The sequence below is a fragment of the Anser anser genome, assembly GCF_964211835.1.
Source record: "Anser anser genome assembly, chromosome: 30".
NCBI classification, from domain to species: domain Eukaryota; kingdom Metazoa; phylum Chordata; class Aves; order Anseriformes; family Anatidae; genus Anser; species Anser anser.
The window spans coordinates 1,349,063-1,376,643 of record NC_139751.1 but is presented as its reverse complement, the minus strand read 5'-3'; the positions used below and the strand labels follow the sequence as shown (position 1 = coordinate 1,376,643).

The following is a 27,581-nucleotide window of genomic DNA, read 5'->3' as shown; positions in this document are numbered from 1 at the left end:
CTCATGTTTTCAGCTTGACAGCCTTGGGGCGAGGGTTACCAAGTAATGCAACCTAGCCTTTAGGTCAGCTTTTTAATTAGGTTCTCAAATTCTCCACGAAGGCGGACAGCATCAGCTTCCTTCCCCATCGCAGCAAATGATCCATCTTTCATATAATAGCCTTTTTGGCATCCGTCCAGTCGAGAGCAAATTAAATGGCCCATTAAGCACTCAAATGCTATGATAATTAATAGATTCAAGGACAGGCTAGTTCATAATATGTTCACTTTTTTCCAATGGAACAACTTTATTTAAACATACCAGTAGCACTAATTTCTCCATGAACATGTTTAGCCTGGCTGAGCGAGCAGTAAGCATCCTTATAGCTCAAGGACTCACAGATGCCTCAGATTTAACTAGAATTAGCGATGTACAACAGTAAAGTCTCTGGGAACTGCAGCCAGTGTACCTTTAGTATCACGTAACTGGGGATGCATTGTAAAATTCAATTGTGTCTCCTAAGAAACAAATAATGGGCATATCCAATAAATCTGAGTCCACGACAAATAGCTTCCAGCCAGAAAGATCTCCAATTGCTTAGTAATTTGAGGAGGCAATCTGATACCAAGTGGATTTCGTTAGAAAAAGATAAGGACTTAGAGGTTAAAGAAAGCCATATGTACTTTTACAGCCGCTTTCCTAGTTTTGCAATACCCCTCTATCTGTTCAAATCAAGGCTCAGCTCTCCCTTAAGAAGTCAAGGCTCAGCTCTCCCTTAAGAAGTGCCAGCCAGCAGGCTGTACACCTCAGGATGTGTAGCTACTAACACCTAGCTAGATAGCAGTTTTTTCCCCTCTCTCCCCCTCATTCCCCATGCCATACACCACCACACACTGTCTTATGCTACTGCAGGTCACTTACTGCATTTTTTCTAGATCTTAACCCCATCTATCCCAACCACAACCACCCCAGGCTTGAGATAAGACAACTGCAATACAAATAAGCTTCTAGGAAGGAAAAAACAAAAACAATTCCCAATTATCTTCAGCTACCACGCCTGAGAAACAGATGAAACCAGAAATGGAAATGTAAAATACCTGCACGTCCTTATTTCTTTTGCCCATCGTGTTCTAATCTCTCTTCCAGCCTTGCATCTGAGAGAGCAGTCTGCCCATCTGACATTCCACAAAAAAGTGGACCCACAGTGTCACCTAGTGGCACCAGAAAAATCACCGTCTGGTCTCCAGCTTCAAGTAAGAACACCAGTACTTTACCTATCATTCCCGCAGGTCCTTTTAAAATACTGCTTCTTTGCAAAATGAGCATGAATCCAGTCTTCAGACCTAATTTTTTATGTAAATGACCAAACTTTATTGAAGTTAGCAGGACTGTTAAGAAAGCAGGATATTTTACACCTCAAATATAGTTAGAGCTAATTCTCATGAGTACAGTACAAATAAAAGCGAATATAAAAGGACATCCTCCTTCCACCAGATTCCATTATTTGTAAAATAAATGCAGTCAAGTTTAAAAACATACTAAGCTTCAATGCTAGCAATCAGAAATTTTCACTGTTCATATGGTTTTATTCCAAAGATTTCATAATGCAGCAGAATTTCACAGCCACAATGAAAAGATTTATGGCAGTTTGATACAAGTAAATTTTCAGAATTGTCAAAAGGCCTTAAAATGTTATCTGCAGTTTTAAATGAATTATGATGAACGCTAAGAAAAAAAAGTCAAAAAACACACTTCAGATGCATATGAAATGCAAAAATAATGCCCTGCAGGCTCCTGCAAAAATGTTGACTTGCCCTCAAAGAGTCAGTCAGCGCAGCTTCTGGATCAGCACTAAAATACATTTGTTCCAGCAGTGGGCACACCATTCCAGTTGCACAGAGAAAAATGGAGTAGTAGGTCTTGATCATTGGCAGTTTTGAGAAAGAAAGTCACGTTGCACTCAGTTCAAAATGCTTTAGTTGATGGATTCCGAGCAAAACCAAATGCTTTTGTTATCATAAAAAAACAGCTGTGCCCTTTACATGTATTAAAGTGCATTTAGTTACCAGTTTTAAAGCAGGTCAGAAAGTCCCTTTGAAATTGGTCCCTAAGCACTGCAGTCGCATTTGTAGTGGTAAAAGTAGTGTATTACAAAAAGCCTGCTCCACACCACCACTGAGAGCGCAGGGGCAGTCTGTAAGTCGTTAGCGAAACAGGTACCAGAGCTCAAAAAGGATAAGACAATAGGAGTACAGAAGAGCTCTGTTCCCATCCTGTGGACAGCCACTACCTGTTGATGCCATCCCACAGCCACAGATTCTCATTTCCATGCCCCTAAGTATCCTCTTTGCAGGCTCCCACAGTACTCTTCTGCTTGAGATAATTTGTACATCTGATTCCCTTAATGTCGATGTGCAGTATAGCATCACTTGCATGGAGGGCAGCTGTTTGTTAAAGCTAAAAACACCAATTTAAAGAGGCCCAGCACCTTGCAGCAAGTTTTTATAGTAAAAGGCCAATTTATTCTTCATCATCATCATCTTCATAGTAACGGTTCCTTTTGATCTGTTCTTCCACAGAGAGGTCTTCCATATCTTCACCCTCCCAGAAACCAACATCTTGGGATTTGCGATTCTGGTTCGGAGATGATTCCTTAGCCGTCAAGACACTGGAAAAACTGGAATGTTTAGGAGAATTGGGTTCGAGGAATTCTTCATTTGGGGTTTGCTTCTCTTCCATACCGTGTTCTTCCTCATCTGTCTCTTCATTCGCCTGGCCATTTTCCACAAAGTTATGCTCTGCTGTTTTGATAACAGGCAATTCCTGCTCTTCCTCTGTATTTTTCTCTTCAGCATTCTGGATGTTCCTATTCTCCACCTTCTTTTCCTTTTGCTTTTTGTCTGCCACCTCTCTCTCTAGTTCCTCACCTCTTTTCAACGCGTCTCTCTCTGCCTTAGGAGGAGCTGAATTGTCTGTTTTATGGCCTTTAACAGATACTGTTCTAAACGAGGCTGCTACCGTAAAGGGACGACTTCTCTCCTTCAGCGAGGAAGATCTTCTCAACTTTTTGAGATCCAGATCCACATCTTCTAGCACATCTGGCTTGGAAATCTCTTCTTCTGGGGGCCACTTGGGTTTGAATACTTTGATGCCCTCATCCAGGGCACTCCCTTGAATACTTTGGTCAGACGGAGGTGGCCAGGCAATCCTGAGCTTTTTTGTTTCTGCTGGTCTCTCTTCTCTTTCAGGCAAAGCTGAGGCTTTGGCTTCCATACTTGCTGCCAGGACTCCTACTTTTGCAATTGGGGCATCCTCTACTCCTGGGTTTTGAGGACTGTCTGTTGCATTTACACCATGGAGAGTTTTCTCCGGGGATTCTTCACATTCAGTTTTGCTTGCCCATAATTCCTTGTGCTGTTTGTGTCCAAAGCCTTCATCATAATTGCCTTTGGCTTTGAAGAGCTGATTGAAGTGAGGCTTGCAGTAAATATTCCCACGCAGAGAAGCGTATGTCCCAAGACTGCTCAGAAAGACACAAAGTCAAATGTTAGCATTCAGCCACTGCGGTGGGTGTATATTTCAGTTATGGTGCTGAACAGATTCAATTTCTTCCAACATGTTCAGAAAAGACGTTCTTACAGCTCTCATAGGTTGGTACAACCCTTTTTTCAGGAGCGGGACATTATGTCTTTCCCCCCAGCAAGTGACATTACGAGTAAAAAAAATAGACTGCATCAAGTGCAGAGGCCGCTGGCAGAACTAGGACTGCATTACCACTCTCATGCTCCTGTTCAATTCTCCGCGCTGTAGTTGCCTTCACCTCAGCTAAGCCTGGACAACAACTTACTCAGCTTCTGAGAAGAGGAAAGCCCCGCTTCCTAGAAGGCAGCCAAGCGGAGCAGTGTGTTTACCTGAGTTTACTGTTGCAATAGGAACAGCGGAAACAGCTGATGTGGAACACCTGCTGGTTGGCAAAGAGCCTTTCCATCGGGTACACAGTCTTCTGACACCCAACGCAGGTTTCCTTCGCTGGCAACTGAAACTTCTACGGGAAGAAGAGAAAGCTCGTTAGCTGGAAAATGAATCAACTGCTAGACTTGGCTTGGGTTCATGCGCAGCTTCCAGAGGGCTCAGAAAAGCTGCAGCATTTCTGCAGCTCAGTGCTAGAGTGGGTTCTGGGGGGCAATGCGTGAGTCAGGTATGGCAAGCCCACAGGGGTTGGTGTGGTTTGACAGCCAAGATTTTGCCCCGTTGCAAGCAGAGCAGTGGCTGAGAAGGAACAATAAAAAATACTAGAACTCAGTTATAACTTTAAGCCAGTTCCCAGAAATCTGCCTGATCTATTTCTCCAACCTCATTTTTTCTTTATAGGAAAATGATGAAGAAATATTAGGGTAGATTACAGTCAGTATAAGATTTACCAAAATTAGGAAAGTTATCATAAAAAAAATCTGAAATGACTTCAAAATAAATAGGTAGAGGGTGAAGAAAGAAAAGGAGCGGAACAGGCTGCCTCAGCAGTTTGAAATCCATTTTTGCTAAATGCTCTCTCCTTTTAGTGACGAGAAAATAGTCTCAGCACAGATGCAGACAGCAGGAAACGCTTCTGACTTCATTTGTAAGTAATTCCAGTTCTATAGCAAGGAAACCATACTCGGGTTTCAGCACAAACAGCCCTCAAACTCACCCAAGACTTAAAGTTGAGCAGGGCTTTGAGGTTAAACAGCTAAAAATGTTTATGTACTCACTAAGAGAATTTCCTGAGAATTTAGTGCAAGGGTAAACTTAAACGCTAAGGAGTCAAGTGTCGCTGCTGGGCTGTATGGGAACGGTTTCAGACTTTGTGTTCTGAAAGCATCAAGAAAACAAGTATGTTGTCCATGAAAAAGGTCACTTGATGCCATGCACTTCTTGGAAACTATTATGGTTGGCCAGCAGGAAAGATACCTTTAAAAAAAAAAAACAATTTGCAAATGAAAAATTGGCATTCTCAGGCTGCCCCTTGATTGTTACTGTTTTAGCATCAGGGTGGAAGTGCCTAGGCTCCATATCCATGGGTTTGCATAGACACTGATATCGTAGCTTGCCTTTGACAAAGAATTACCTGCTACAAACTTAGTAAAAACCTTTGAGGAAAACATGGCTAAAGAGAAAAAAAACAGGAAGGTCACAGGAAAACATTATTACAGCAATTTATTTATACCAGACAAGAAACAATGGTTAGGCAATGAAAGTTACAATATGCAAGGGACAGATTGCTGAAGACAGAGCCAGCTGAAGTCAGTTTGTCACAGCCATAAAATTTGCTGCCAATTTGATTCCAGTTCAACAGGTATGTCAATTTTTTAAGGCACTGCTTTAAGTAAGAGCAGATTAAAGTTCTAATTATGATGACAGCTTGACCAAAAAGAATTCAGAGCTCCTTTTGAAAAGAGACACAATCTCTAGGTGCCGCCAGAACTGCGTACAAACTCTGAATTTTGAGTTGCTAAATGAAATCTCAAAAATGGAGAGCATTTACCAATTCAAACAAAAATCTGGTCATCCACATTTGCCACAGGAAGCAAGGCAGCAACAATTTGTTTGTCCATCAAAAAGACTCTCCCCCGTAGCTCAGTTTTGCTTGCAACATTACATTACAGCGCCGGCATGTGCTTCTGCAATGCACGTCCCCATCTAAGAAGAGGAACTTACTTGTGTATCAATGAGCCCTGTGCCTGATGAGAGGTGTTTTGGGGTGTGAAGAGAAAGAAATTCCTTTCCAGGCATACTACAAATAGGAGCTACAGGAGGAAGGTGAGGTCCAGTAAATATAAAAAACTTGAGAGAAAGCTGAGAGTTGAGCTCACATTAGGAGGGAAGCAGAAGGCAGGAGTAGAGATTAGGAACCAAGAACAGGAAACAGAAGCTGGAAGAGACAAATAGGAACCTGACATGAATAAACAGCATCTGGGTTTCTATCTGAGCAGTGCAGCATCAAGAGCAGTAACAAGGTAGAGGACTAAAACGGTTATACTAATAGAAAGAGATTGTAGAGGACCAAAACACGTAGCTTGCACATACCTTGTGTGCTTTAACAGAACGAGATTACAAAACCGTCACAGACAGCAGACTAATTTTGCATACTGGCATTTATACTCCAGAACACTAGGAACCCGCAGCTCACTGGGCTCAGTGAGGTCAGCGCTGTTCCTCTCAAAGATGGGGAAAACAACAAAAGCCCAGTTGTTTCCTCAAGAGCGAGCCAGGAAGTCTGTGGCAGCCCAGGGAACAGGCATCCTACCTCCAGACAGCACACGTGACAGGCACGTACAGCATGATCAAAATGTTCAGAACTGCTGTTTGGGTGGCTCATAAGATCAGCAAATACATTCCTATCAAAGAAGTTCTCTATCTGCCTTATAGTCCTTGCTAACAAAAATTTTACATTAAAGACTTGTTGTTAGGAACGCCAGACTTGATCTTTGGAGGGTCACTCACCACTCACCCTTACTATTAAGTTCCTACCAACTGCAGTTGCTCGGGGAACAGCTGGAAGAGGAGGGTGGAGAGCCAGGTCCCAGCCTTCTGAAGGCTCTGGGCTTCAGGATCAGGACCTCAAGGCCGCTCTGTAGGAGCTCTGACTTGACAAGAGGCACAGACAAACCCTGGCAGGATCTGAATCCTGACTTCCCTGCTCAACCCCCTTTTCCCACACTGAAGAAAAAAACTGCCCCTGCTGCAGGGCCACACCACTTCAGCAGGGGCAAGGGAGCTCCCAGCAAGCAACTCCAACTTCACCTCTGAAGAAAAACTGACAGTTTGGAGGTGCTTCTCCAACCAGAACTCAAGTTCCCTCGTGAACAGCCACATCAGATATTGACAGCTACTGCCAGACCCTTTGTTACATTAAGGCTTTATAGTATTAAATAGAGAAGAAAGTTGGTTTTAACCATTGCCAGTGTTGCAGAATAAATAGCTCCTTTACCTTCACTGCTTTTGGCAGAGATGCATCTGCCTGGCCAAGTGATTTGGAACCAAGGTTTTGCTGTTTTGTGCCGACAGGTTTCTGAACTTCTGTCTCGCTCTCCAGGTTTTGTCCAACTAAGGGAGCAGAGCAGGAAGAAAAGAATTATAATGACTGTAAACCCATGGCAAGTTTATGCTGATAAAACCAAACAGCAATCCTACCAACTAAGGGCTGAAACTTTCATTTGCTGCTAAACCATTAGATCTAGATCAAGCAAATTTATTTAAAAACGATCAATCTATTCCTCCCATGTACCAGAAAACCTAAGTTGATACATAAAGAAGACTAATACATGGACAACATCTAACTCCAAGGAAGGACTCGTCATTTCTGCAAAGTGCTCGTGCGTGGACTTGAATTCGGGTGTAAAGCTAATGCAGCACAAGAACATGCTCGAGTACTTTACTGAATAGGAACTTGTCTACCTCCGGTCAACATCAAAGATATTTGGTGACCATCCTGCATTAATTAGCATATCCAGCCTACTGACGGGTCTGGGAGTTGCCAGAGCTATTAGTTTAAGTCTAGCTGGGGAGGCAGCTACACCTAAATATGTTCAGTCAGAGCAAACAAGTTACAGATGTCTTAGAACTACAATTGCAAGTGAACTTCTAAGCCTGAAAGAAATTTTTATACAGCTGAGCTAAGCACAGGACACACTTTTAGTATGAGACAGGCTTTTATAGGGCCAAATTCATCATCTGAAAGAGTGATCTCAAGTATCCTACACACTACTGGGCAGAGTTGGTGCTTTTCCTCATCCATGCTCTCTACTCTTGGTGAGGTGCGAAGACAAGTGCTTACCATTGCCATCCTCTGAAAGGCTGGAGTGGAAAGACGAGCTGTTTTCACCCACGGAAACCTGCAAGAAAATATTAGGCAATGAATACTGTGACCTTCAGAAGGCTGAATAACAACATCCCAAGTAACACGCAGACAATTCGACAGTGTAAGCACCATGACAGGAAGAGACCGGCCACACTAAGGTGCACGTGAAGCTACTTTTGTTTTGTAAGGCACACGACAGCGGCCAGCTGACTGCCAGTGATGTTCTGTCCTTGCTACAAGGCAGCCACCCTCACACACTTACAGCTGCTGCAACATGCGGATCACCTGCTGCAGTATTCACACAAACATTGGGGTTTTGTTTCCCCAGACACCTGCAGCTTGTACATCTTTCTCTGTTAGTTATTAAAAAGCCCTGTTGATTTTGTTGAGGTACCTCCTAGGTTTTCTTACTGAGAAATCCCTTGCCATCAAGCAAGACACATTTAGTGCAAACCTCATGGCTCCCTCCAACATTTGACGTATCTATGACTTTTAAGCATTCAGCAAAACAGTGCTTTTGGAAAAAAAAAAAAACACCTTCAAAAAGCATTTTTTTTTTAATAAGAGTTGGTTATAAACCAGTTTCAGATACCAAGCTTTTTATAAATAAAGCTCTTGATGTAGAGTTGTTAAACTTGGCACTATTGCTATGACATCGAATAGTTATAAGTAGGTGAGAAACTGAAACACTGTAACAAGATTAAATGTAGATCATCGTTAATTCACTTTAATGATTGAACAGTCCATTGCACACAACTGTTTGCAAATTAATGAGTTAATGGATGAAGCAATTGATATAAATTAGCATACGTTCTACTGAACAAATCACTACCACTAGTATACTGGGAAGCGCATCGGTGTTTTCTGTGGCTGAGTCACACATGTCTGGTTACTAAATCTTTCATGGATTCAGTATAAAAATGATAGAGGTTAGCAAGTTTCTTTTGCTCCCTTTTCACCAGAAGACTCCTGTCTCTGGCAATTATTAATAGGAGTTTTAATTAGACTTCCCAACTTGATGATGTCATTTCAAATGAACAATCCTCCCTCTCAAACAATGTTCTGTTCAGGCTCTTTATCGCACCTGGGATCCTCAACAAGCAACTTCGCAATTACTGCTGAATACAAGAGATTTTATTCAAATCTTCCATCCAACAGCAGGGAAGTATTCAGATTTCATAAGTGCTCTTTTAATTAACTCACCTTTTAGCAAAAGCAGTCTCGACCAGTTAAACATGAAGCTGCTCAGCTGTCAGCGAGGAACAGCTGAAAGCAACCGTTTGGCCCCCTGCCCAAGGAAGGCTGGAAAGCTCTAAAAGCCCTCCTGGCATTAGGCTGCCACGTGTTCAGCATGGCTTGAATACACAGTACCCCAATTATTATTCAGCCACTTTTATCCTGTCTGCTACTAGTATACAAATGCTTGAACATGCTTTATTATCTCTGTATTCACGGAGTAATTTAGCCTCTATTTGCAGCTGAAGCTCAAAAACAGGAGCAAACCCAAACTGTAGTTCACAGTTACCTTAACCAAAATTTAGCCACTAAATGCAGAAGAAACGGTGACAAAGTCCCTTTACATTTGTCACACAAAGCTTTTCATACTTTCATTTATTTAAAAAACAATCAAATACCTAGTTGTGAATCATTATTTTTATGGTTGGCAACATGACACAGAAAAATTTTGGTGACTTCACTGTAATCAAATGTTAAGGGCAGAGTCAAAATGGAAGACAACCTAAAACCAGAGATTTCAGCTCTAGTCAGCTGCTGAAGCCCCTAAAAAAGAATACATAAGCATGATATTCAAGGATTCTGCCACACTACAGACACGTCATCATCGAGAAGACAGGGGAAAACTCCAGGAAAATTGGTAAGATTTGTCTCTAGTTACTCTACAACTGCTTAAGAAGTCTTTCACTGAGACCTGCTATCTTATAATTCATATAATATAATCTGGACAAAAACGAAAAAGGAATTCTGCAGTGTGTAAATAGTACCTGCTGCTCAGGTTCAATTTCTAGATGGCATGGGGAACAAGTATCTCAGATGACCCTCTTCAACTTGTTCCACTTACAGTGAAGTCCTTGACCTTCACCAGCATGAGCATCTTACCTTCTCCCCATCCTGATAGGAAATGGAGTCCTCAAAACTTGGTGGCATATTCTCCTTCTGCTCAGATTTGTAATTCTTGAGTTCACTTTCACTGGCTTGAATCTCATTCTATAGAATAAAGCACTTGAAAGTTGACAGGTTCTTTTCTCCTAGGAAAGCACTTCCTATATTTCTTTCTTTTTTTTTTTTTTTTTGGAAAACTGATTTCCTAGCATATACATTGATAACTAAAGGAAGGAACATAAAAATCTATACACACTTGCTAAGTGATGCATTTTAATGAGGAAGAAAGATGGGGCTGTAGAATTTTACTCTATGAAGGTAATGGCAGCCCTTTTCCTTGCTTCCACATTTCCATTTGAAATCAGCTCTTTTGTTTTCCCCTGCTCACTCCACATTTTCCCTTCCTAGATATGTTAATTTTTCACTTGAAGTGCTAAATATTTCAAGACAAGCATCATCTAAAGCACCGTGTAATTAATATAATTCAACATAAAAGCAAATCCTACCCTTGTTTAGTCAAAAAAATACTGTTATTTACCAAGATCTCTGTACTTTACGAACTGTCTTAAGATTTACACAAAAGAATCTTTCAGACTTTAAAAAACAAATCCAGTGAAGTCTTGTGTTTCATTGCCACAGGATTCAAGATAATTGGAGAAAGACTCGTGCCATTCACAAGGCATTTTCTCTCTAACATGGAAGAGAAATAGCCAACTGCCAGCACCAGCAGCGTACTGGATTCTGTAAACCAATCGTGTCTAATAGGTATGTAATTAAGTGTTGCTGTTTTAATACATAGATCTCTAAATATGTTTTTCCTCATCTCTGTCCCCTTTCTGTATTGCTTGCAATGCTATAGAAATAAATTGCTTCTCACCCTCACTCTAACCAACTGTAAAAACAACTACCAGTTTTAATCCAGATCTAATTAGTCTACAATGCCCTCAAAACAGTTGCTCCCAAGACAGATTATGTCCTTTCTTTGCAGCACTTTTTCAGAGGAGGGAAGTTCAAATAGCACACTACCATATCAAAGACCCATAGTTCCCTTGGCAGCACAGAAGGAAAACATCCAAGAGTTACGGTTTACTGGAAGTACTGCAAACAGCCTCGTCAGCATCTTACCTGCTGCCCTAATTGATAGGGCAAGCCAAAAATCAAGAGATTCTGCCAAATGGGACCTAAGAGCATGACACTGGACCGACTCTCAAACTGATAGCACTGGAGATTTGCAAATTATGGTCTCAAGAAACATCTATGGTAAATCTCTTGACATTAGGACATAATTTAGTGGATCAGCTACCACTCCAAGCCACAAACTGGAAAAGATGATCTAGCAAACTGAATGCAGGTGAGAAACAGGACTTGGAAATCAGCAGTTTGCAGTTAATGACATTTGTTGCACTGGATGCAATTACTTTCCACTCCTTCCATGAAGTTTACTTGACTTTCCTCCCAAGGGCTGGAGAATTAAGCCCATGCTGCACATGAAATTCAAAAATCATTTTAGCTGGGTAGAGATTTTAGCATCATTATAAAGACATGTGCATGCATTCTTCTAAACCCTAGGAACAACATTTTTGGCTTTTACTTCCAGTGCAAGTTTCCTAACTTAAAAAAGGTCTCTCCCGTTACAATTTATTAGTATGGTTAACAAAAGGCATACTTAAACAGTAAAAGTTCCCATCATTAAGCAAAAGCATGAGACAGTTCCAGCAAATGTAGTTAAGCACATTTAACTTTCTTTTATTAAAAGCTTAGATTCTTGCAGTCTCTTCAGCTGCAGTAGTTTACTATGATTCAATTCGTTGCTCACTTCCTGTTCAAATATCTGCACAACCGACGTAGGTTAACTCACTGCAAGGCCAGCTGGAATGAGATAATGGGTGAGAAGACCTGAAGGAAGGTGAAAACAAAAGGGAGAACAACTGCCTGGTGATCTCAAGGCTGCAGGCCAAGAAATCTAGGTTCTGTGCACTGCAGGACACTGAAAGTTGCTCCTATTACTGTGCCTCAGCTTCCCCTAGCTTACAGCGAATGCACATTACAGATTATTTTTTTTAAATAAAAAAAAAACCCACAGCTACAGACAGGCAGAAAGAAAAAGTTCAGCTGTGTTTCAGAGGCACCTCAGTCAGGGTACCAGCAATTAATTCCCTTGAAAACTTTCAAGATCATTGCAGCAAGATGCAAGTATTTATTTCTCCCTGCAGTCTGTAGAGGCTCTTCATCAGAAATGAATCCTACAAGCACGGAGGTCTTTTCAAAACAAGATGGCATTATCTTCAAATGGCCTGGTTGCCCTAAGATCTTCTTTCTAGCCTCAGGCTGGGGCAAAAAATCACTTCTGCACAAGCCAAAGCTGAACAGACTTACCGTGGTAACAAGGCCTGTGGAACTGCCCTGCTTGGACACAGCTGCCTGATATTTCGCCAGCCTATCCTTTATCGATGTTTCTGATAAGCGGGGCATCTCCAGGCTTTTCTTGGGCTCTGCCCTATCTGGGCTGAGTGCTGGACTGGTATCTACAAGATGCCCTGGAAAAGAATTACATGAATAAAGAGTAACTTTTGTGAACACCAACAGACTTGTGTGCAAAAACGTTTATTAATCCATCCCTTCACCAGTCCCAAGAGCACAGAAATTCCAGGTCTCAGGAACATAGAAATGCTTCAGAGGCTTACATTCTACATCTCATAATTTATCCAGCTGGTTTCAGAAACAATACATCCACCTGTCAAATTCCAGCCAGGGGAATCAGAAGCAAGCAGTATGAACCCTGAAGATTATTTTAGTGTTACTGTCAAATGACAGCAGCTGCTACAGTGGCTAAATGGAAACGAGGTTCATTCCTGTAGTGGAACAGTTATCAAAGTCTTTTGTGGAGGACATGAGAAGTGAAAAAGGAAGTTTCACCTGCCACTTCCACCTTCTCTGTGAAAATAAGTTATCACATGACATGCTAAAGATGAGGACCACAACAGCAAACATGAAATAATTCAGTTTAGCCTCACTCATCTTGGCAAGATCTTTTGTAGCATCTGGACAAGGTGTAGGAGGGACAAGAATTAAAGCAACAGGGAAGACGATGTATTGTCTTGTCTGTTCTCCACTTAGTTTCTAAAATAGATCGACTATTAAAAAGTAGTCATAGGATTGTCCTAGAATTAAGACACAGGAAAAAACGTGTTCCATTCCTTAACTTGCTAGTTATCCCCATGCCTCAGTTTCCTGTGCTTAAGGAGTTAAGGGTTTAACATTCACAGCAAGACTCAGTTCATTAAATGCGATGATCGCGTGGACCTTACAGATGGAAGATGGCTGCACTTCTATTTCTGAAAGGCAAAAATTATTTCCATTGTGTTGTATAAAGTAGTTTTTAATTTTATAAGCTGGAGAAAAAGCCAATCGGGTATTACTGACCTGATGTACTGTGGCTCCTCTCTCCTTGGCCAACATCAAGGTCTTCCGAAGAGAAGCTGTTTTCAGAAATCCTCCTACTGACTGCTGTCTTCCTCTGGTCTCTAGGGACCTGGCAGAGACAAAACCCACCTATCAGCTGCCTGGACAAACAAAGATTGTTGCATTTAATCCTTTAAGATGCACAGGTGTCACTAGCAAATCTGCTTTACTAGAATAAACAACTCTAGCAGGTGACATCTTATTTAACCAATATAAAGTTTGATCACAGAATACATGACCCTCCGTCACCTGGAAAACATTTTTGTGAAGAGATTTGTGGGTGCCCTTTGACAAGCTATATTTGTTGAAAAATCAGAACCACACACCAGATTTTTAGGCATTTATGGCTGCAAGTACAAAACTTCAGTCTAGATTTTTGCAGCTCATACAATTTCTTTTGAAGTCAATGTTCAAGGTAATTTTATGAAGATTTAAAATCAGAAAGAAGTACGAAAGGAGTATGCTATCAAAAATTTGCACTGAATTTCAGGAACAGAAAGGAGAAAAAAATACTATTGTAATAAAAGTTATCTAGATCTACTTGTTTTGGTTTGGATAGCTCATGCATTTGGTACCAAATAATTCCCTGATTAGGTCTGATAAGGCTGAAGCTTAAGCAGCAGAGTGCTAGAGATAAATATTCTCAGATATCCAGGATAATCACTACTTGCAAGGCTGGACAGTTTTGTAGCTACCACAGAAGTGCTCTGGCTGGCTCAATCAGATTTAATACATGTGTGTTGAGACCGACTCCCCAAAATCTAGTGCTCAATAGAAGAAATTGTGAAAAAGCAGCTTTGCCAAATGCTCGTGAAATGCAGATTTTAATTGGACTTCGTCAAGATATTTTGACTTGCAGCCACGGAAGACATCCTAGAAAATAAAGCGATAGATCTTTGTTCGCTCCCTCCCGCGGAAGAGTTAAATCACAGAGCCAGCTGGAAATTGCAATTGAGGCTAACGCAAGGAAAAAGGCAGGTTTGGCAAGATGCTCCAACCACACATCCCTGCCTCCCCACCCCCTTCCAACAAGTTTCTTATTTGCTGGTCACCAAACTGAAGGAAATTCCAAAGTTTTATTTTAACAGAACCGCGCTGTAAGATAATCACTGTGAAAAATCAGGCTGCTTTGGCATACAGAACAGCAACTTTACCAGGAAAGGAAAACGCAGCTGGAAAGCCTCTATTTCCATTAGCATGGGAAATATTTTTTATTTCTGTGGTTTAAGACTTTGGTAACTTTTCTTACTGGAAAACAGCTTAGCTATGACAAGTCTTTTCCTTCCATTATTGAGTGTGTTGATAGGTTCAGTTTGGGAGTGTCTGCACGCTTGTAAGAACTTGCAGATTCCTCATTCTGTGCAAACTACCCTTAGATGATTCTTATTAAGCCTATGTCCGCTTTCATGTCACCTCGAGTCTGAAGTTCTTACAACTCAGAAATTTGTCATTAAAGGGTCTAGCTTTTGACTAGTATATGGGAAAGATCATTATTGGCAGCATATATCTGAAGACAACATCCTGTGAGGACACAGGAGAAAAAATGTTTCTTAGGCCGTTTGAAACCCCAAACTACTTCATCACTGCCCTACTGAATTCAAAGAAGCTGGGTTTCTTTTTTTTTTTTTTAATCTTTTTCTAACATGGCACCACATACAGTTTCTTGCACATAGCAAGACTGACATCTACAAAAGGAACAAAAAAGCTTGCAGTACAGACACATGAGAAGTTTAACTGGTCAGCAGCATGCATAAGGAAGAATTCACTACTAGGGAACAAAGGTCAAGAAATTTAGATTCCGTGTCTGGCATTCCAAGACTCCAGAAACTATCAGCATCTTTCTGGAGAAAAAAGGCAGCTAGAAACCCAGACTGGAAACTTGTTCAAGTTGCCCCCTCTCATTCTCCTTTCTTTCAGAATCTCATTTCAATTTATTTTCATTGTGGTTTTCCTTCAGTAATATGCAGAACTGCCCTCATGTTGAGAGGGTAAAGAAAGCTCTATTATTACTGAAATTAATTATTAAACAAATTAAACCTCTACATAGGAAGTGGCAAAGGGCCTGCATGCTGCCAAACAATTTTGACAAGGATTCATCAGTCTGTTGCCACCAGCAGAAGTTCTGGATCAGCTGTTAGCATCTCATCTAGGCACATAAAATCAACTTTTTCTTCCAAGCAATAAAAATTCAGATTTCACCAGCACTTAAGGATTCCTCAGAAAGAGCCTTGTCTGTGACTGTATTACCTTCATCTAACTTGAAGGCTGCATGAGTTCTGACTTGAGAACGAGCAGCTTTCCCCCCATTTTATCACCATGCTGCAGAATCCAGTGCAGCAGGAAGTGTTCAATTATCAGAGGCAGCCATCTCACGACCAGCTAGGCAGACTGAGTTATTGTCAGCTGAATCACCTCCAGTCCTGCCCGCTCCTCCCCTGTCCCCTCCGATACCTAGGGAGGTTACAGCATCACCTGAAGAACTTTTCTGAATAACACGGTTAGCCTGTCTTGAGATTAAAAATCCCAAACACCAACATACAAAAGCTTTAGGTAGAGTTCAGAGATATTTCTGTGCAAGACTTAGTACTAAAACCTGCAAATACCAAGCCACAGCTGTGTAGATTTTATATCAACAGTCTTACATTGTGGAAGAAAAAAAAAAGCACAGAGTGCTAGGAAAAAATATTTACCGAAGATGAGGGACTTTCTCCATTAGCACCAATAGACTGACCACAAGTAATTAGGACGATTAGGGTTCACGGGAGGTAACACCTTTAGCCTGAAGGAATCCCCAACTCCCAGCCTTACGCTTATGGCACTCAGTTCTCTTTTCAGTCCTGGCTGGGCCACTATTCCAGTGCCACAGCTTCTGCTCCTTGCAAAATGAAATAAAATATTCCTCGCGTCTGGAAAGCCCCAAGGTTCTAAGACAAAAGAGGCGAGCGCAGAGGTACCACAAACAGAGTTAACAGCATTTCGCCTAGGGCACAAGGAGTTGTTGGGCAAAAGACCAAATAAAAGTTACACCTATTTCATTATAAATAACTGTGTCAAATGTGACCCTGTACATTGGGCTAGATCCACAAGACACAGTAAGTTTTTGCCTTAAAGAAAAAAGCACAAAGCAACTTAGAGACAACTTTTTAAAGAAGTATTGTAGATCTGCTTGTTCTTTCCTTTCCTCTGATTAACCTTGTGTATGTTTTTGCTATCACTTACTGGAAGAATTCTTTGAAATTGATAAAAGACCTCATGTTCAGCCTTTGCTTAGTGCTGAACCAATCTAGACTGATATTCCTGCTTTTGGTTCAGACCATTGTCCCAAGAAGCATTTTTATTGCATCTTCATGGAAGAAAAATAGCTGGCTTCTATTTAAATTGCAGAAGATGGAGCAAGATCTGAACAAACAGATGAAGAAACTAAGAGGGTTTTGCTTATAGTTCTGACCATCAGAATAGGTTTGTTTAGAGTGTGAGATGGGGTCAGGAAATCCAGGCTCTAATCTGGATTCTTGCCATGGACTTACCCAGCAACCAGGCAAGTTATTTTATCTTTACTGCCATGACGTTATAGCAGTGTTGCTGCTTAGCTTATACAGATGTTTTCTCAGGAAAGCTCTGGCAGTGCTTATACCACGAGGCTGAAGTAAATACTAAGGAGAATTACCGTCTCTCAGGTGAAGCCTTGCTTGCGCTTAAATCAGGGGTTTATCATCGGACAGAGTTCAGGAAAAGCATAAATGGAAGATGCAATTGCAAAGCTTGCAGTTAAACTTGTACCACATCACTTCCTACCTTATTGAAGAAGGTCTGTGTTGCCACAGTGCCTAACGACCTTCATTGTACAGGACTACGTGACATCCTCCAATCCTCAGATAAAATCCCACAACCAGAAACCTTACAGTGGGGTGTTCTAATCACAAAGACACCCCCCCCAACACAAACTTCAGAGCGCTTCATGCCTTTTCCCTTCCAAAATTAAAAAGTAACCAGATTAACTTGGAATAGGAACAGAATTTGAACCTAACCTGAATAGTTTCATATTTAGCGCATGATATTTACTGTCTTCAGTTGGTTTTCAACCACATTCGAATGACTAAGCTTCACAGAAATTTCAGTTCCAGATTCAATCAGCTCCAAAACAATTTATTCCCCAGGCTATGATAAAGTTACTTCAAGTCCAGCTGCAAAATGGTACTTTCCTGCAGAATCCTGGCTGACTAATCCTACAGCAAGAGTTCAGAGAAGTGCTATCAAGTGATCACCCTCTTCAGCCCAACCTTTCGACAGCTGTGATAGTATGGGCAGTTCTTACATAAGGACAAAGACTACAAAATCTAAGTTGCAAAATTACTATACACAGACCTAAAATTCACTTTAACACAGAGCTGCTCCCCTGAAGCCCTTAGCTGATAGATATTTTTAAAAATTTTGTACTAAATATATTTGTTTTACTCGGTACTGCAAGAAAACCACCCGCAGTAAAACAAAGCCAGAAGTAAAGGAAAATATGAGAAAACTGGAAAATCCACCAGCATCAAGGCCTCAGGACTATGTTGCAAGTCACTGGCATATGCAACTCATTTTCTAGTTAAGCAATTCTCCCCCGGGACACACAGTCTGCAGTCCACATGCAGGATCAGATTTCATGAGCAGTTGTAGGAAAATGCAAGCCCTGTGCATTTGCAAGTCAAAACTAGTGAAGGCAGGAGCTCATCTGGCTATCTTTGCTTATTTTTTCCTGGTGAGGAGTTTTTGATAAGAAACATTTGTTAAGAGACAAGGATGAGAGAACAGCAAGGAAAAGATGGGAGCATTTCACAGTACTTTTAGATAGACACATTTATACACACCTATACGCCTGTACGTGTGACACACATCCAGACACGTATAAAGCTCCTAACTCTGGCAAGTATTTCCATCTCAGCTGCCCGAGACTGCTGAGCTCATTTCAAACAGTTACTTTCTCTTTTATATATAAACTATTTATGTTTTGCACAATTTGTTTACATAATTCACCTTAATCCTCAGGAGATAAACACTCCCTGGTTGTTTAAAAGAAGAAAAACAGTAAATTCCAGACTTGTTTTTCCCCATCTTAAACTGTAAACCTCTATCAAAAGCAAATTCATCTTACATCTGCAATAAGCAGTCACAAATACTGACAAATCCAAGCTCTCTACAGGTTTTGTGTAGCTCGAATAAGTTAGTAACAGCAGCTAGGCTATGTTTCACCTAAAACAATGAATACAATTACTTGCAGAGTCAATAGCTCTGAGCCACTCCCTCCAGGGACTTTTCCTGGTGCCCGGGAGGCAGCCGAGTTTTAGTTTCTCTTAGGATTTGAAAGGACAGATCCTTACCTTGGTCTGAGCCGCTTCACCTTTTTCAAACATCATCTTCAGCTTGTTCAGCGGAACGCTGTACTTCTCTATCTTCCCCGAGGAGTCGGTGTTTTCACTAGCTTCAGGCTTTTCCGCTTCTCTGGGCTCTCTCAGACAGTTTTCCATTTTACCACTCTCCACTGAGTGGCTTTTAGACTTTTCGCTGTCAACGCCGGGACCCGGCAGCTGGCCAGCGGTGCCAGAAGAGGCCTGGGCGAGAGATGCGGTGCCGGCTGCTGGGCTTTGCTCCGGGTCTGAGCAAGAAGCAGGGCTGGTCCCGACTCCAAGCCCGGAGCTTGCGACCTTGTGCCCAACCTCAGCACAGCTGCTTCGGAGCGTTTCCTTCCGAGACTCCGTTCCCAGCACTGGATTCTCCCACTTCTTCTTCAGCACGCTCAGATTCCCCCTTTTAAAATGAGGGGGAAGATTTTCTGTGCTCTACAAAGAACAAGAAGTTAATTCCAGTTATATGCCTGATGAAGCACTAAAACACTTCCTTTCTATGCGAAAGGAAGTTAAAGGCTCAGCACTGAGCTCTGCTCTCGGCTTTTTCAGACAGCTGTGAATAGTTACAACTGTGCCACATGGAGAAAGCATCCAGGATAGGAAAGGAAGGAGGGGGGAGAAAAGTCAGGAGCTAAAGCAGGAAGTGAGCAAACAGGATGGCCTTATAAGGAAAAAGGGAGTCAAGGTCTAATGAGTTAAATGACACAAAAGGCTTCAATCCACACATGGAGGAAAAGGGACCCAAATCCACGCTGCAAGGGTCTCTAGTCCTGGAACAAGCAAGCAACAGAAAACACAGCCACATGAGAGATGGGTGCTGTGCCAGGCATTGCAGTGTCTTCCAGCTGGTTCAGAAGACAATAACTAGTAGGTCTTCCAAAAAGCTACTGATTAGCTCGCAGAAACCACTGCTTTGTTGGTCTTTTGCATTTCTGCTATCAGTTAACCAAAGCCTTTTACTTACAAGAGATCCCTCTTCAGTATTTTATACCACTCAGTGTAAGGCTTAAGCTAAGTACTGACAAGAAATTTCTTCTTGCTCCCGTTCATAAACACGAGACTGCTTGCTGGAACTCTTCTGTATCGCTCGACACATCCACACACCCCCCAAGTGCTGCCTCACCATCGTGAGTTAGATGGTACTATGTGGAGCAGTAATACCGCTCCCATCCAAATGCTTTCCAGACTAGTTTTACTTACACGTAGTCACCTCTCCCCACAGTAACAGACCAGCCCACCTTTGATTCATTCAAATCCAATACCTGCCAGCATTGCATTTTTGCTGTCTCTCCCTTACGGAGAGTGCTCTGTAACAAACTCATTGCAAGTGGAACAGGTCTGCAAGGCTTACAGGAATTAATCGGGATTAGCGGCTATATTAGGATTTAAGTCTCTCACCTTATTACTCTTCTGGTCACATTTTGAACACTGCTTTGCAAATTAACTTGAATCCACCTAGGCTTCAAAAAGATCAGCTTGCTTGCTGACTGTATTTAGAAGAAAGCACTAAAGTTGTAAGGCAAATGTTGTAATAGACATACTCAAAAGCGCACAGCAGGTTTCCACCTCTGCATGTGCGACATATTGCTATGACGTCCTGGCATTCTTTATAACACAAGTCATTCTTGCTTGGGACTCGCCTGTCCCTGATCATAAAAACAGTGAAGAAAACTTAAGACTGGAGAGTAACTTTTAGAACACTTATTTTATCACACTTGTATTCCAAACAGAAGAATGACTCCTCAAGCATTAAAGAGCTCAAAAAAGTATGCTCTAGCAAAGACTTTCCTATATATCCTGTAAATGTTGTTGGTCTTTCAAAAGGAAAATTAAAGGATCTGCTTATAAAAACAGACCTAAGTCTTACTGCCTGGCCTTCCACCAGGGTGACCCCAGAACAGTGAGTGCAATGTAGTTCACAGGGGATGCAAGGATCTAAACAGAGCCAAAAAGGATGGCTTTCCCTCATTCGGGGACATTTTGAACTTTGCAAATCACTTCCCAGAAGATCCCCCTTAACAGATTCTATAGTTATCAAAGAGGTGCGTGTTAGATTTCAGAGAGGCTGGCAGTTTCTTTTAAGCAGACTTTTTAAATTTAGTTAAGAAAGGAAGAGGTACCACATAACTGCCTACAGCTAAGAACAAAGAGGTTGTGGTTAGAAATGAAGACTGACAGCCAACTCGTTCTGCCTTTTGCTTAAGAGTGAATTGGTGATTCAATATATAGCTTTGGGCAAGTCACTTGATTTTCTTTCCTTTCATTCACACTGGGAAAGGGAAGGGGAATGGGTCAAAGACAGCCACTGTGTCTAAGCTAAGTTTTCTGTAGGACACATAGCAACAGCTTTGATATTCCCAAAATAAACTATCACAGCAACGTTTCATGTAGGTGATCCATTTTTCATGCAGAGTGTTGCTTATTGCCTAGGAAACAAATACTTACACTTCTTTTTTTCTCAGCAGTGGCTTCTTCAGCTGCCTTCTGATACCTTTGAGAAAGAGGATGGAGAAAAAAACACACAGTTTGCTCATGAAGACAGCTGAGATTTCATTTCCACCTAGGATTCTGTGCACTTACCAGACCTATCAAATAAAACCAAAGGCTGGAAAAATAGTAGCAAATACTATCTGAACAATGCACAGTGGTAGACACATTTTACATTCAGCTCACAATAACAACCTGCGTTGATAATTTTCATTAGCTAAGCACTCTCATTCTCAAATATAGACAGTTTACCTTGGAATAGCTGTATTGTTTCTCCCACCCAGCTGTCTGCTGTGCCCCTTTGCAGGAATAACTCAGCTATTTATACAGCAGCTGCTGAACCGTAACAAATTACAGCTTGGCATACGCAGAGAATCTACATAAGTGCCAGTTTATCTTACTATGCTGGGTTGTAAACTGCACCAATTCAGCAGTTGCTTCAGGAGCAGCTGAACTATCCCAGCAGTGGAAACAGCAATCACAGTCCTCTGAAGATAAGCCTCCCTGGATCATGAATCAAAGTCCTTTAAGAAGCTATAGAAAACTCCCAGCAATCTGCACGCTACACACAGCAATCTGCGCTCCACTCCACAGCTAGGAGCACACAGACCACACCGATCAGCCCAAGGTGACTGCAGTTTGCTTTTGAAATGCCCAAATTAATCAGATAAGACAAATTTTGCCATTTGTAACTAGAGCTCTGCTTCTTTTGAAGAGCAGAATCATGACTCAACATGTTTCTGTCTTTCTTATCTGTGGAATTCTACTTTTGATACGACTGTGAATATGTTACAGGCCATAAACAAGGCACTAATGTTATAATAGTCGTCAGCTTCAGACCTTAAATAATTGCTGGTATCAAACCAAGAACTAATATATATCAGGGGCTTGGTTCCTTCTAAGAAGGAAAAGAAAAATACTTATGTGCAAATAAATACCTGTTCTGCAACTCATTTCTCTTAGTGATTTTTTTTCCTGTTTTGAAAGGTGTGCTCCCACGTAAATTTCTTCTCTTGTTATGCTGGAGAGTGGACAAATTGCACCCTTGCTTATTTCTGCTCAACAAGCTGAATTTTCTGTACAGACTGAAAGCTGCTACAGGATTGTAGGTGGCTCTCTTAAATCAATACAGATGTATTAACCTGTATCTTTTATACTACACAGCTTCCATAATTTGGATGAGACATGCTGAGAAAGTAAGTTTATGGTGGAAGAGAGATCAACACTGGAAGAATCAACAGAGACATGGCGATGAAAGTCCAGTACCACAGTGGAAAACATAAACAAGAATTGAAGAGTTCCAGGCAGCGCTCACGGTAAGTCAGCCCACCACAGTGCACTGTTTAAGTCTCTGCCTCTTGCAAATTTGCATTTCTCTGACCTGGCAAAACTGATTACCTAGACACCATGGGAATTTTAAAAACTATTTTCACATACAAATATTTAGGTATCAGCAATTTAGAAAGATTATGCTCCTCACTGTTAGTGACAGAGTTGGCAAAGCCAGTAAAGTAAGTAGGACTGTGTTTTTGCAAGGAACTGACACTGGTTATGTAGAGGAGCTCCACTTGATTAAGGAATAGCAGTTTGGATTACTTCCAGTAAGCCCTTTCCAAAGGATTATCAACATTTAGCAAGATGACCAGGTTCTGTAATCAAGTTTCAATGAGTGAATAAATCACCTTAACAAGCGTGGTCAAAGCAAGCAGCTTCTCCCTAGGACAGAGTACTTGAAGAGTAATAGCTATGTTTGTGTAAAGTCCACATCACAATTATCTTTCCTCTATAGCCTCCATAAAGTTTTCACTCTCAAGATTTAAATAAAACCTTGGTGCACTGTTAATGCAGTAGTCTAGCCGACTGGGCTGCCCCTCTCCCATTGAAAATTCAGGCTCTAGTCTAGCTATTTCCTTAAGGAAATGCTTGATTTTCCCAAAAACAAGTAGGCTAGTGCCGCTCAGCTTTCCCAGCATATTACTTTATGATCTGATTGCAATCTATCATGCATCTCTCAGAGAAAAGGGATGGGTAGCTTTCCTTTTCTAAACCAGTATTGTGAGACAGCTGGAAGTGACATCTGTGAAGAACGTAGCTACTGTTATATTCTCTTAAAGAGCTCTTCCTAGAGGGTTACATCCATCACCAGCAGTTGACAGAACTACAAATTCTAACTGGTCTCCAGTTAACCGATAACACATTAATGCTACTTTTTAAAGTACCGGCCAGGAAATGCCACGTTAAGAGAGAAGCCGATGTAGCTCGTGACTAAGCTGTAAAAGCCCATTTCTGATGGAGTAAAAGTCTTATCAGCAATAGCTGCCTGCACGCCAATACTCGGCCCTCAAAACCAAATTGTAACTCGACAGAGAACGCTGTACTTTCTGACAGAAGAAAGAAGAGGTTATAATTCTGATTGCTGAAACAATATAACATCAGCAGCTAAACAAAGCTTTGCACAGTACATATTAAGCCAGAACTTTAAATGCCTCCAGAGTGACACTATTTTTGAGAAGCAAAGCAACTGTCAGTGAAGCAGTACTGTTAAGGTTCCAGCTGCCAACCCCCCCCCCCCCCCCCCAGATTGCATTCAGAAGCCTCACAGCACTTACCTGGAGAACCTCTCCAAAAGAGCTGACGACTTATTCCCGTTGACCAGAGAAAGCTCTTTTGCAGTGATTTTCAAAGACTGTGAAGTCCATTGTCTTCTGTTAAATGGGGAAGGCTCCATCTTATCACCATGAACACCTACGCAGGAAGAAAGTACAGTGCCAGTCAATACAGAGCAGAAAAGTAGTTTCACAGCGCGATTTGATATTAAGTCACTGCTCAGGAACCTAACATACTAGTGCCACCAAGTCCCGATCATTCAGGATCTTGTCCTTCAACTGACTAAAAAAAACGGCATCAGATTAAACTTATAATTTCCTCTGCAGATGCTATTGAGATGGGGCCCTTGATAAAACACTAGCCACAATAAAAGGGGCGAGAGATAAGCTGTAAACCAGAACACGAGTAAGAAGCAAGCTGTGATTGAAAAGGATGCTAACGTGAAGCTCTGTATTTCTTTTACACACGTGCACGCAGACAGGCTCCAGGAAGCCCTAGTGTGCCCTCTCTTGTTCTGCTTTCTGAACCAAATGTGCTGGCATTTATGTAAGAAGGCTTGAGTTATGAAACCTAAGAGGATGTAATTCCTATGCAAACATTTTTCATTCACCCTGGCAGCACTCACTCTTAACGCAGCAGCCGTTTCCTCCGTGAGCTGAAGTTAAGTCTTGTGTTCATGCAGGCAGCTGTAAACCTCACGTTGCAATAGTTATCAGTTACCTAAAGGAATACTTCTGACTGCCCTGTCTTGCTGTAAACCAGAAGAGATTTTATACAGCTTTTCACTACAGAAGCCAACAAGACAGTATCAGATTTTTACTTTTACTTAGTTTTCTTTTGTGGAGGAGGAAAGGAGGGGAGATTAATTTAAAGAGTTCCTTGATAAGACAAAAATAAAGCTTGTGGGACAACGCCTTTCCTTTTTTCCTCTTTTCTTTTATCCCTAGTCTCATGCCACACAATGCCTGCAGCAAGTGCACTGACTGATCCTACAACGCTAACATCGGGCAGGCTGATCTCATTCTCATTTTTTCCATCAGTTTCTTTAACTGATTTGCCCCGTTAGGTTACAGGATTCGAGAAGTCTGAGTACAGGTCTGCTCGACCACTAGGCACAGTTGAAGTAACACCTTAAGAGAACTTGATATAAACAGTCAGATGTAGGGAAGACCCTACATCTACATGTTTCTGAAATCCTCAGAGGCATGTAATGCAATTCCTCATAAGCGACAGACTTGGGATGCTGTAACACCTCAGTCCAAAGGAATTCAGCTGCAGCATGCAGAGTCTGACTGATCTTGTGAGAATTTGGATCGGAGGAACCTGATTTCCAGTTCTGAGAGGGGAACACCGGGTCCACGAGGTGCCCGCTTGTTGCTGGAACCATAGGAACCTCTCCAGTGCTGCACCCTGCTGCTGCGTAGAGATAAAACAGGCAGCAGATGAGCATGTTGCTGCCTTGGTGGATGTAGTCAGGAAGAATGGGACTTTCTCTAACATTCCTTAATTCACCTGACGTAACAGAGGCAATGACACACCACGCCAACACATGTTTTTTCAAGATCATCATTTAGATGGTGCTTTCAGATATGCAGGTTGAACTCTCATGGCAAACAAGACAAGTTACACCAAAATTGTTGGGGTGTTGAAACACTGAAACTGCTTATCAACGTTATGGTTGCAGCTGCAGCTTACTGCAGCTTCAGACTCATTCCCAACTGAGGCAGTCTCTAAAATGAATCCATTGCCCCTTTCAACCAGGGAGAGAAACTCAGACTGAAGAGTTACTTTTTGAAATTTATAGTTTGCAGAAAACAGCTTGCGTCACTAAATTACCCTCTTCTGTTAACCTGAGAAGTTTTGTCCAGACTAAACTAGAAAAAGGATGCTATTCTCCAGGCTTAGAATAGTTACCAGTCTCTGCCAACTGCACAAACGATCATCCACAAAGAAAAAGGATCTAATTAGACTATGAGGAGCACTCGACTTTCCCACTTTTAAACAAGCATACTTTACGTACAAATAAATACGCATTTCTGGGATTACATGATGCAGTCACTACAATCGAGCGCAGTAGCAAACACTTAGCATAAAGATTTAACAAAGCCACAGAACATGTGTGGAGATTGTAGTTAAAATTTACTCCTGAGAAACATATCTGTTAAAAAGGAAAAAACTAATCCAATTCAGCTGTGTAATGCTACGGTTTAAACTTTTGTTTTATGATTACTCTTGAGACAAAGAAGAGATCATCTGAAGGCCCACTTTGCTGTTTCAATCGCCTTTCTCTCCACTGAGTCAGTTTTGCACAGGAAACAGTAGCAGGGCACTCATTAGAAGCCTCCCCGGGCAGAGATAACAGGTTGCTGATTGACGTGCACCTTACACGGAAGGACAGCTTCAGTAAAATATTGAGAAAACACAATCTAGTTAAATTGTGCAGAAAATACTCCTGATTTCGATGCCTAAGCATTCCACTGAAGCACTCACTGTTTATGGATACATTTTTCCACCCTGTTGTGTCATTGTTTGGTTTCTTATTGTTCAGCTTTCCATTTTCTCCATTACAGCCACAGGTGCATTAAGACAATTAGGACCGTTTTGGCAAAACCCCTTCCTAGAGGCAGCAGCTACTGTTGGGTCATTCAAACGGTAAGCTAAGAAGCACATTTGGAGGCTCAGACACAATTCACGACAAAAAGCAGAACGCCAAGATGCCCCGAAACCCGCGCTCCCGCATTTTTAATGCCATTCCACATTCTTAGCCCTTTCCTGCATGTTTACGGCTTCAACTCACTTAAGCTTTTTTGTGCTTCTTTTGCTGCTCGCTCTGAATACTTTTCCCAGGCCATTCCAGGAAATAGCCCTTTACTGTATGTATTAAATTTTAAACAAGCTCACAAGCATGGTGCAGGTTACATTTAGAACGGCACGGAGTCCAAAGGGGATAGAGAAGGGGAAAAGGAACGTGCGAGGCAGCAGGGAAGGAAAGGACCACGACTTATCCACCGTAACGCACCCGACCCGGCTCTGCTAACCCTACCTAGAAGCCTCGCAGCAGGATAAAACCCCATAAAGCAGGATAAAACCCCATGAAGTCCTTCAAGAAGAACCGCCGGTTAACGAAGGCCCCAGAGGGGCTCCTTACAGGTGGCTGCAGCGCAGGGCACCTGCCCAAGCAGCTCGCGGGCTGCTCCCCAGCAGCACGACCCCGCTGCCTCCCGCCCCAGCCGGTACCGAGCCGGCCCTGCCCTGCTCACCGGCAGCCCCGGGAGGGGAAGCCCGGAGGGGTGCAATAACGGGCACCGGGCACCAGCACAGCCCCTCGCAGCTCGCTCCCCACCGCCGGGCTCCGGAACAGAACGGGGGATCCCGGTCCCTGGTCCCGGTCCCCGGTCCCCGGTCCCGGTCCCCGGTCCCCGGTCCCCGGTCCCCGGTCCCCGGTCCCTGGTCCCGGTCCCCGGTCCCCCGTCCCGGTCCCGGTCCTGGACCCAGTCCCCGATCCCAGGCCTGGGTCCCGGTCCCGCGTCCGTCCCCGTCCCCGGGTCCCGGTCCCGGTCCCCCCCTCTCGCACCTGTCGCAACGGCAGCACCGACTGCGCCCCCCCCGCCCGCGGCGGCACCGGGCAGCCGCTTGGCCACGCCCCCGGCCACGCCCCCGGCCACGCCCCCACACCGGGGCACACCCCCCGGCACGCTCGG

At 42.4% G+C, this 27,581-nt stretch overlaps 1 protein-coding gene across 4 annotated transcripts; it reads right to left on the bottom strand.

Moving 5' to 3' along the window:
• Positions 1–1,326: 1,326 nt before the first annotated feature.
• On the bottom strand, positions 1,327–27,581 carry LIMA1 (LIM domain and actin binding 1). Of its 4 annotated transcripts, none has more exons than XM_083814073.1 (11): positions 27,455–27,581; positions 23,883–24,018; positions 21,232–21,277; positions 18,760–19,218; positions 13,358–13,466; positions 12,311–12,471; positions 9,932–10,039; positions 7,793–7,850; positions 6,947–7,062; positions 3,891–4,024; positions 1,327–3,499 (listed from the first exon to the last, which is right to left on the bottom strand). In XM_083814073.1, the coding sequence occupies exons 2-11, from the start codon at positions 23,999–24,001 to the stop codon at positions 2,500–2,502; spliced, it is 2,310 nt and encodes a 769-aa protein (XP_083670199.1). In that variant the 5' UTR covers positions 24,002–24,018; positions 27,455–27,581; the 3' UTR covers positions 1,327–2,499. The 4 variants fall into 4 exon arrangements, with proteins under 4 accessions (XP_083670199.1, XP_083670202.1, XP_083670201.1 ...); XM_083814076.1 differs by lacking the exon at positions 27,455–27,581 and adding an exon at positions 27,141–27,241; XM_083814075.1 differs by lacking the exon at positions 27,455–27,581 and adding an exon at positions 24,506–24,630.